Source organism: Medicago truncatula, chromosome 7, assembly GCF_003473485.1.
Source record: "Medicago truncatula cultivar Jemalong A17 chromosome 7, MtrunA17r5.0-ANR, whole genome shotgun sequence".
In the NCBI taxonomy this organism is placed as follows: Eukaryota; Viridiplantae; Streptophyta; class Magnoliopsida; order Fabales; family Fabaceae; genus Medicago; species Medicago truncatula.
In genome coordinates this window covers 51,705,761-51,717,010 of record NC_053048.1, presented here as the reverse complement: position 1 = coordinate 51,717,010, position 11,250 = coordinate 51,705,761, and the positions used below count along the sequence as shown (strand labels likewise).

Genomic DNA, 11,250 nt, shown 5'->3' with positions numbered 1-11,250 from the left:
CTACTACTACTACTCATATATAAAATCCTCCATTCGTTTCTCATTTCTTATATTTCCCTCACCAAGAATTCTCTCTTTCTTGTTCCTCCTCTTATATAATCCTCTCCCTTCATTTTTTCAGTACATATATTATGTGCTTGTTTTGATTAGAGGAGAGTGAGAAGAGAAAGAAGAAAACCAGTGTTTGAAAAAAATTGACAGAACAAAATGGCGGTGACAACTCACTCTCTAACCGCTACAGAAAAGAAACATTGGTGGCTCACAAACCGTAAGGTAACATTTTCACACAACATGATTTTCTCTTTAAACCATCCTAGTTAATGATGTTTTTTGTGTGTTCTTCTTAATGTTGTTTGTATATCTAGTTCCTTGCTCCGATCGAATCGGAAGACAGCATTTTCGGTAATAACCAAGTTTATAGTTTCTAGTAACATTTTTCTGAGAAACAAACAATACATGTTCTTTTTGTTAATGTTTTATGTTTTTTTGTCACAGATTGTGGAGAAATACATAAAAGACGCACGAAGCTTAATAGCAACACAAGAACAGAGCGAGATCCTTTCAGCTTTGAATCTTCTCGACGCAGCTTTAGCTATATCACCGCGTTTGGATCAAGCTCTTGAGCTAAGAGCTAGGTCATTGCTTTACCTAAGAAGATTCAAAGATGTTGCTGATATGCTTCAAGACTACATTCCGAGTTTGAGAATGACTAATGAAGATCCTTCCTCTGGTTCTTCTTCTTCTTCTTCTTCTTCTGATAGTTCTTCTTCTAGAGAAGGAGTGAAGCTTCTTTCATCTGATTCACCTGTTCGAGATCAGAGTTTTAAGTGCTTCTCTGTTTCTGATCTTAAGAAGAAGGTTATGGCAGGTCTTTGTAAAAGTTGTGAGAAAGAAGGGCAATGGAGGTAATTTCTCTTGAACCGTGTTTCAACTTTCACATTCATTATTTTTAATATTTTATTATTACTTCTGTTTCATTGCTTTTACATTGCAAATTTGAAATCTGTCTCTCATTTAGAAGTTTTTTTAATAAGGGTATTTATTTCATTATTTTGGTTGACGAAATTAATGAGTTTTTACTTCTTAGGTGAGAGATCAGATCGAAGTTAGCGTATTTGTTACTCTTTCTATACAGGTTTGAGTAAATGCTCATGCCAGCTATTAGCTAGTGAGGCTAAATGGTTTACAGCTTTTTATGTTTATAAAAAGAATCTAATCAAATTCAATGCACAATAAAAAGTTGGAGTAGTACAATTTACTGTTTTGAATTACTATTATTTTTAATTTAAATTTAAATTATTCACATTTTCACAGAGGATTGCTTTTTACCGTCAATCACAAAGGTTAATAATTGTTACCCAGGGAAATTCTTGGTTGTATGGTGAACAATGTTTGAGAACCATGGTATCATGTTCATATTAGATTAGATTAGATTGTGTTAGTCTCTTTTTCTACCATTTCTACAATGCATTGTCTCTTTCATCTTCTATTGTCAATGGAAGATCAAAGAGATAATGCATTCTTGAAGTGGCAAGAAGAGGTAATAAGGGATGAAAGACAATACAATTCCTCAACAAATCTCAAAGACTATTTTTTATTGTATGGTTCTCAAACATTGTCCACAACACTGATCCTTGCCAAATAATAGCTTCACTGAAATGGTTAACTAATAATGGCAATAACAAGATTTGTTCCAAAAAAATAAATCAAATTGAATGTTTTTCCTTGGTGAATTGTTTTTTTTTTTTGTTGAATGGAATCAAATTCGATGTTCATTGTTACTAAATAAGTTTGATTGTGTGTGCAGATACTTGGTTTTGGGTGAAGCATGCTGCCATCTAGGACTGATGGAGGATGCAATGGTTCTTCTCCAAACAGGAAAAAGAATTGCAAGTGCAGCATTCCGGAGAGAGAGTGTCTGCTGGTCCGACGACAGTTTTCCTCTATTAACTATCCCATTGGCCGGAGACACCCCAAACCAACAACCCACCACACCGCCACGAGCTCCTCTCAACGAAACAGAAAGCGTAACACACCTCCTCAGCCACATCAAATTCCTCCTCCGCCGTCGTGCAGCAGCACTTGCTGCCCTTGATGCTGGTCTCTACTCAGAAGCCATTCGCCATTTCTCAAAAATAGTAGACGGTCGCCGTGCTGCCCCACAAGGCTTCCTTGCCGAATGCTACATGCACAGAGCATCTGCACACCGTTCTGCTGGTCGCATTGCAGAGTCCATTGCCGATTGTAACCGCACTCTTTCACTAGACCCAACCTGCATTCAAGCACTTGAAACCAGAGCTTCACTCTTCGAAGCAATTCGTTGTTTACCTGATTCACTACACGATTTAGAACATTTAAAGCTGCTCTACAACTCCATCTTACGTGATCGTAAACTTCCCGGTCCAGCATGGAAACGCCACAATGTAAGATACAGAGAGATTCCAGGGAAACTTTGTGCCTTAACCACTAAGATACAAGAATTGAAACAAAGATTATCTTCTGGTGAAACCACTAGTGTTGATTACTATGCATTGATTGGAGTTCGACGTGGGTGTTCCCGTTCTGAATTGGAAAGAGCTCATTTGTTGCTATGTCTCCGCCATAAGCCAGATAAAGCTACAAATTTCATTGAAAGGTGTGAGTTTGCGGATGAACGTGATATTGATACGGTTAAGGAGAAAGCAAAGATGTGTTCATTGTTGTTGTATAGATTGGTTCAAAAGGGTTACACAAGTGTGATGAGTAATGTTTTAGATGAGGAAGCTGCTGAGAAACAAAGGAAGAAGAATGTTGCTGCTGCAGCACAAGCACAAGCAGCAGCAATTCAAGTTCAAGTGAAGAAAACAAATGAAGCTGAGCTGAAAAATAACAAGGCTGAAAATAAGAGTAGTAATGTTTTTGTGGAAAATGACCAGCCTCTGATATCTTCTTGTACCGTGAATCCTGCGGTATTTCAAGGTGTGTTTTGCCGTGATCTTGCGGTGGTAGGAAGCTTGTTGACGCAGGCACGATTTAATCGAACAATGCCGGTGAAGTATGAAGCATTGAGCTGCTAAGTTTTGATGAAAAATTGGTGGGAAGGGATATGTTGGAGATGTTACAGGCAGAGGGAATCTCTGGTTCGTTCATTCACATTTGATATGATTGTACAAACAAAATGCAAATGGGTAAAAAAAGTTTAGAATGCCGGAAAATTTTGTCACCTTTTCCTTTTTTTATATTTAATATTAGTAATCTTCTTTTTTATCTATCAGATGTACAGATCGATTATCAGTATTATTGAGACACTACTTTTGGATTTTTCCCTTGAACCAAACATACCCTTAAATCCTCTTTAGATTTCATATATTTTACTGAAGTAATGAATATGATTAAAGGTAATAATTTTTTGCTTCTAATGGCCATCTGAAAAAAGTTGTACTATATAGTATTATATTTTTCTGTTAAAGGCTTTGCTGTTATGGCAGAGGCACGGAATAGGGACTGGAGGTGATTGCCTCAGCTTTTTCATCGTCTTTATCTGCCTCCATTATTATTATTTTCCTCTGGTGGTTAATCTATCCAGAAAACTGGCTAGTATTTCTGCATACACCAAAAATTTTGCTTCCTCCAAGAAGCTGGTCAAGTCGGTTTTTGCCTTAGTTTTTAATCATTAAATATGTTGAAATTTAAATCAGTTGGCACAATATTATTCTATAAATTCTCTAAAAAAATGTTATACTATACATTTTATGTTTTTTTTTCTTCTTCTAACTCACCTTAATTTTATGAGTTAACATAAATTAACTAATTTTTAACAAAAATAAATGTGTACAAATTTTAAGAAGTTATCACCACCACAATACTGTCACTCACTCCTATATCCGTGAAAGTTGCTACCCATTTATGTCATGGAACATGACTTTTGAGGTTCTTTGAAAGTGGTCATGTTATTGTAGTGGTGGAGTGGAGGACCCGGTTTTGAAGTGAACAAGGAAAAAGAGTTGTCAGTGTATGTTTTCCTTCTCTCTTAACACATACTACAAAGGAAAGCAAAGGGGTTTAAAAAGTGCGTTATGCACGTTTATTAGTAACTTTCATTTCCTTTGCACGTTACATTACATTTTTTAGTTGAAATAGATTTGCTATCTTTCCAATAACACAAAACACTATTAACAGTGAGAGCTAGAGTTTAGTATCAGCAAAACTAAGATTGAGGAGGAGTTGGTGTTGTATTATTGGCACTGATCTGCCCTACCTTAATTTATTTTTATTTTATTTTAGTCCATCATCTCATTTTATCGGCCAAGGTCGATTTGTTTGTCCATAAATCCTACTTTAAATGACAAAATAGCAAGGTCGAACGATGTGACAGTGTGTGAGTTTTCAATAAGTATTGTTATTTCGTCCTTTCATCTGCCGAAATTGTAGGTGTCAAGTATTTACCACCTTGAAATTTGCAAAAATATTCTGATTTTGAAATCAATGAGGGTTTGAACATCCAAAGAATAATAATGGTGTATGATTTGAGGCGTGGCTTCTGATACAATAAAACACTCTGTATTTCTGTTTTCATGTAAAAGTTGCATTATTGCGTTTCTACAGTAATGCCTTGGTTGTCCCTTTTGGATGATAAATTGAAGGATACATCATACACCTGTTTGCCATAAAGTTTTTAATGCACATGCTGACTTGCATTAGCAGCCACTATGTCAATGTAAGTAAAACGTGAAATACAAACACCAGCAAATAAATGCAATAATATAAACAGGTCAAAATCCTTCTGTCAATGAAGAAAAAAAACAAACTACATGCATTGAGAATATCCAACACATAGTGGTGAGAGGGAATTCAATGCTTTCAATTTTCAGCCACTGTGAGACTAGGAAAGGATGAACGTTGAATGTATGTATGTATAACCGCCCCTTTCTTTGGTCAATCTATTAAAATAGGTTTAAACTCCTTTTTTATCCTTTATCTTTATTTCGAAGTTTATATTGATCACGTTGGTCTTTTCCTTTTAAATTTATGTTGGATTCATCCTCTATACCAATTTGAAGTTGATTAGAAAACTCGCGAATTTGACATGGGAAGAAGATTGGTTGCACAATCCCTAATTTAGGGTGAAGAATTTCGGAAAAAATGAGTTCCAATTAACCCTATTTTTATTAGCCTTTGATGGATGAAAATGACTAAAATGGTACTGATTAAACAAATTAAATGACTTATTTGCATATTATTATTTTTTTTAAATAAGGGACCAATATGAACCCCAAAATAATGATAAGAGTAAAAAAAAAAAGTGTTTAAACCATTAAAATATGAACTCTTTTAAGTATGTTTTAGTACGATTTTTTTAAATTATTCTTAAGAAATTGACTTTTTATAATGGGAGACTTATAAAGAAAAGGTCCTGCCAACATGGTTCTCTTATGACACATTGATTCTATTAAGTATTTGTTGAGAAAAATTGATTTTCCACTTTTTGAAAAATAATTGATAGAATTTTAGATATATAATTTCTATTTTAGCATATTAATTTGTGTCATTATTACGAGACATATTAGCTTTTCCTATAAAGAAAGTACTGTTTATATGGTCACAATAATTTGGGAACAATATTTGGTGTGCACACACCAAAATACACATTATTTGGGCACAACATTACCTCCTAGCTAGCCACAAGTATTCAATGCTCTTATGATCCTTACTTACCCCCAATAGGTTAATAGATCAAAAATTATCTTCCTTTCCTTGCTTGCAAGTGATTCGATGCCTTTTTTTCCTTGGCAAGAATAAGCAACCCTTTTCCTTAACAAAAAAAGATATGACATCCCTTTTCCTTGAAGAGCGCCACTTTATTTTTCCACCTTACTCCATGATTATGTTGGCATATTTTTCACCCTCCATACCTACATAGACACTTAGAATATATAGAGAATATATGAGGGTAAAGAAAGTGAAAAATGGAATATTGTTGTGATAAGAAAGAAAAAGGGAGAGAATATGAATGTATTGTAATGTCAAATTAAAGAAACCTTCAAAAATAATGGAAATTATTTTAGTAAAAGATATGCTTTATCAATGTTTTTATTGGTCAAGTGGAATCATCTTACCCTCGAAAGAAAATGATTTGGGACATCGAGAACTTCGAACTAAGGAAAAATTATGCTTAATCTTAAAACCAAAACATAGTTTCATAGATGGTCCAAAAATGGCCAAAACTGTGGGTGTATCATGATAGAATTATTCACTGTCAAAAGCCATAGTTACGGTAGATTCTGAAGAAAGAAAAATAAGATAAACCTTGGTAAGTGTAAAAAATGTTTACACAATTATATAGCATATTTTATGGATATTCTCATATATTCCTTTGATTTCAAGTATGAAGGAAAAACATATTGTAATTAAAGTCGTTATGCACTTCTTTGGCACTAGCATTTGACCCTTGCAAATTGAAACCGAACACATGTTACAATAACTTTTCAACTTCCTTGTTAGCTACTCCACTTGCACTAAAAGTTCTTCCCTACCAACTTGAAACAAACATTAAAATCTACAAGTTTGGTTGATTATTTTTTTTAATGTTAGCTGGATGTGTTGTATTTGTACAGCTAGTACTGAAGTGATTTGAAGTTTTGAATGCTCTGAACAAATTTCCTTATAAGCAAGATTTGGAATAATGAATGAATAGCATTGGTTGAAAAGAGAAAAACATGCCTAGCACAACTACAATATAATTCATTTATTTATAAAGTGCATCTACTATATGATCTGCCGAATGCACAAGATTAAATAGAGGCATTGGCAAAACTAGTGTTCTTGAACTACTCCTCTGACACAATATTATTTTATCCTATGTATACATTAAGCATTCATATTCGTATTGCCATTTGCCAGCATAATTTAATTCCTTGGGACGAAAGTTAAGGTGCATCTCACGAGGGCTCCATTTCTTTAATAAATATAAGGACTTTATTCTTTAGTCAGATATTTCAAGGCATACATCTATGCAACACTTTTTCTTTTTCCTGTGTGCATATGTGTATTAGTCTTAAACTTGCTAAATCCATGTTATCAAAAACCAAATAAGTTGGTTCAACTCGGTTGAACCGGATACTTAGTACGTGTTTGGATTAGCTTTTGCAGTGTAAATATCACGTCCCGAGTTAAGCTGGACGTGGAAATCCTAAAAGTACAAAAGCAAGTAAGCTTTTATGAAAACGTAAAAATCCATTGTGATTCTCTAGAAACCAACGTTAAATCAAATGAGCACTTAATTGTTTGAGAGATGATTTTATCTCAATTATATTATATTATAATATATTTAAATAGGGTTGAACTCTTATCAAAGAAAGATTGATTTAACAAATTTTACCTTTTCGTTTTTTGTAAGTGAATTTATTAAAACTTTTTTGGTTTAAATGTATTTTTTAATCCTCTATTTTATCATGTTCCCAAAAAATAATCTACCATTTTAAAATCACATGTTTTAACTCTTAAATTATCACATTCGTTACAATTTTAGTCCAAAGCCATATTTTTTTTCTCAACATATTTTAAAAATCGCATGTTTTGAGGAACTTTCACCGCATATTGGTTCAATCATAGTAAGTTGAACCATTTAACCATGAATCAGAGTTCTCATCTATTCCATCTTCAATGTGTTTTTTAAAACAATGATTCATATATTAACTTTAAGTACAATCTCGTGGAATGACACTAATAGAAATTCTAATATATTTTGGGTACCAATTGTATAAATTTTATATGAAATTAAAATAAGGAATGAATCTAAAATACTATCAGTACATGAAATTTTATTGGGACTTGACTAAGATAAAAGCATTTTGTAATAATAATTGCTATGGATCAATTGAGGTTGAAATTGAGATAAACTCAAAATACAGAGATGTTAGCAATTGATGTTGGAATGTAGGGAACATTAGGGGAGTTGTGGCTAGTTATAAAATGAGGGCCATGTGCCCTTAGCCGTCCAAACAATGATGGATTGTTTTTGGGGACCTATCTTAAACTTAAGACTAGATTTCTTGTTGAAACTTGGTGGCACAATGTGCTGGATCAAATATCTGACAATTTTTCTTGCATTATGTATATTTTTATTCATTAATAATGGAATATTGCAGATAGTCACAAAAGAAACGGTACAGAAAGAATGTGTTTTTTTTTTTTTTTGTGTGTTTGAGATATGAGGAGTCCAATTTTATTATGAGCTGGAAAAAAAGTAGTAAGGTTTTATTGAGATCTGAATTTGCAGTGAACAATTTTCCTTTACAACTCATCTACAATAGTTTTTATGTCACCATATGTAAACTAGTCTATAATGTCTATTAGGTAGCTTATATTTATATACGAATTGTGGTACTAATTAATTGGCAATAAACTTTTGAAAACACTTGATTATTAATTTCTCATTCAAGGACTAGTTCTCAAAATAACCAATGCTACGGCCTAGTGAGTGTTAATGAATATTATGACCCTTTGTTCAATGCTTCATAGTGCGTACGCACTATAGTTGTAGGACTCATAGTCTCTAAGCAAAGGAGTATGGGCACATAACATCATATGCAATTACATAGTGGTGGTGGAATGGGAAGGGAAAGTAAGAAAATGAATGCTTTTCTCAAATTTTCTATCTATGTACCTTAAAAAATATGTACCTTAAAAAACGTATGCAGTAATAAAAATTGTAGGTTTAAAGAAAAGAAAAAAGGAGAAGTACAATGACAAGTTTGGCATCCCACAGGTTGTAACGTAACACCAAACCTAAGCTTTTTGTCTCAGTTACGAATCAGATGAAAGTGAAACGGCCTCTTTTTTTTTATTTGTATAATTGTTTTTTATTTACTTTCATTTGCACCAAATAATATAATTGAATATTTTGTATTAAGATAGGACCAAGTGAGGTCTAGTTGATAACGACTATAATATATAATGAGGCGTGGGTTCAAATTATATTGTTGATCCATCAACCCTTTTGAAACGTTGATCGATCAATCTCTCTGTAAATATTTATCAAACACTGAGAATTTTTTTACTAAAGTGAGACGTGAGATTTTGTAGAGATCTCCATATTTAAAAGTAGATCCCCTGAAGAAAAAAAAAAAAAACTATGTAGAGATGTACTCATATACTTTTTCCATTCCATAACTTGCAGCATTAAGTTTCTCCGTGAGGACGTGACAAAAGCAATGGGTGTTTTATTTTGAGAAAGGATGGATCACCATTTTTTCAAAATGATCTATGAATTAAAAATAGTAGATTATATTATGGGTGCATATGTTTTAGCTTTAAAAAACAATTGTCTTAGAAAATTTTAGAGATTGTAAAAAATAAAAATTGAAGTTATTTGTGTTAGTTTGCTATCCAAAAAATCATTCCTTTACAAAACATATATATTTTTGACTAGTTAATGTGTTATTTCCTTTTTTTTTTTTGACAAAAACAGATTTTGGAAAAACCTAATCCTATTAGCTTTTCATTTTAGAGTCAAAATATTAAATTTTTTTATAAAATGACTTTTATATACATCCTAGACGAACACTTAAAAGTGACAAGTGTAATTTTTTTTTATATAAAAAAAAATAGATCTTTTTTTTGAAAGAAAAACCCAAAACAAACGCAGCCTGAGTCTCTTGCACTAGTTAATTACTCAATTTAGTCTTTGAAATTGTTCTTAATCAATAAATGAGATAGAAATTTTAATATCAAGGGATAAATTTGTCAAACTGCATTTAGGGTCTCCCAAGATTCAAGAACCTTAATGAGTAGGGGCCAATCTACTGAGTTTCTTTGTTGGTCTTTGGGAGCAAGGGCCAAATGGAACTGAGGACTATACAACTTTTTGTCTACTTTTGCATCAGATTTTAAAATTTTACTTTTGATGTGTTCTTTTTAATTTTTATGCTAAAAAACATATATATCGTCATTTTTATGCTGCAGCAACATGTCAAATTTTGTATTCTTGCATGTATGTGTGTGAGACACTGCTTATATTGTTTCTTTTTACATCTTGCTGATTTCTTAGTTTTTATGGATTTCAGATTATATAATATGAAAAAAATGTAAAACACGTTAAAAAGACCTTTAAAACATGCTTAAAAACCCTTCAAAACCCTTACTTTTTTGGGATTTTATAATCCTAATATGGTAGTACATGGGAATGTTGGAGGGTGGGAAAAAAAACACCCTTGTTTGTTAGGTCAAAATTTGGTCCTACTTCAGTGTGGATGTTGTATGATTTGGGCTTTGACTCTAGCTATAGGGGCCAATCTTCTCACTCGTGGAAATTGATCTTCAAGCAGATAGTAATTGCTCACAAGCTCCTCGAATTCTCGAAATACCTCCCAAGTCCAACGATAGTTAATTATTGTTTGTTGCTGAATGAGTGTTATAAACTGTTCGGTGCAGAAATCATGGTTGGCCATTGACTTGATATTTGAAGGCACTTACAAACAGAGATGATTCCTGCACTGAATGATAATTAACTCTCATTTATCAGCGAACAGTGGTTAACTATCCTTGGAGATATTTTTTGCCTAAAGAGCAATTTTCATGAACTTTACCCCCTGGACTCGATACTAATGTACAACACACACATCAAATATCCATTTTTTCCGACTCTTATTTTTCTTTCAATTTTTCTCTTCGAGGTGTGAACCGCGTAATTTATGCGCGCAACTGCAAATGTTAATCTCTTGATTTGAGTAAGATCGCAATGAATGATAAAGTTCTTCCTAAAAAAATTTAATACTGCTTCATTCCTAAAAATATAGGTAGGCTAATGGGAAAAAAGTTGTAATATTGGAAAGAAAAAAAAGTCACACAAACATTGGTACCCTACCTATATTTTAAGAAGAAACTTTACAAGTTGTAATCCTTGGAACAAAGAGAGCATAGTGAAGCTGCAAAATGCATCAAGTGCTTTTAAGAGGTAGAACTATTCAATAGGTTTGAATACCTTTTCATTCCACTTTCATAATTGGGTATAAAGATTAGGAATAAGAACAAACAGGTGTGTATAGAAAACAGCTAGTTTGTTTGGACCATATCCAAAACAATGCTGTGAAGTTTGACTGGTCATAATTTGGTGCTTGCTATTTGACCTAGAAACTGGAAAGAGATTAGATTGCAGAGACATATATATTGGTGTGTGGATCTTTATGGCATGGACTAAACGTGAAATAACCAAGTATGGGTCCTCTATTGTTGGTGATCACTTGTGAATTCAACATGTACAGATCATGGGTC

General features: G+C 33.0%; 1 protein-coding gene across 1 annotated transcript; it reads left to right on the top strand.

Annotated features, from left to right (window-relative positions):
• On the top strand, nucleotides 1-3,318 carry LOC11420990 (uncharacterized). Its single transcript, XM_003625905.4, has 3 exons — nucleotides 1-273; nucleotides 496-905; nucleotides 1,808-3,318. The coding sequence occupies exons 1-3, from the start codon at nucleotides 208-210 to the stop codon at nucleotides 3,054-3,056; spliced, it is 1,725 nt and encodes a 574-aa protein (XP_003625953.1). The 5' UTR covers nucleotides 1-207; the 3' UTR covers nucleotides 3,057-3,318.
• The last annotated feature ends 7,932 nt before the right edge of the window (nucleotides 3,319-11,250 follow it).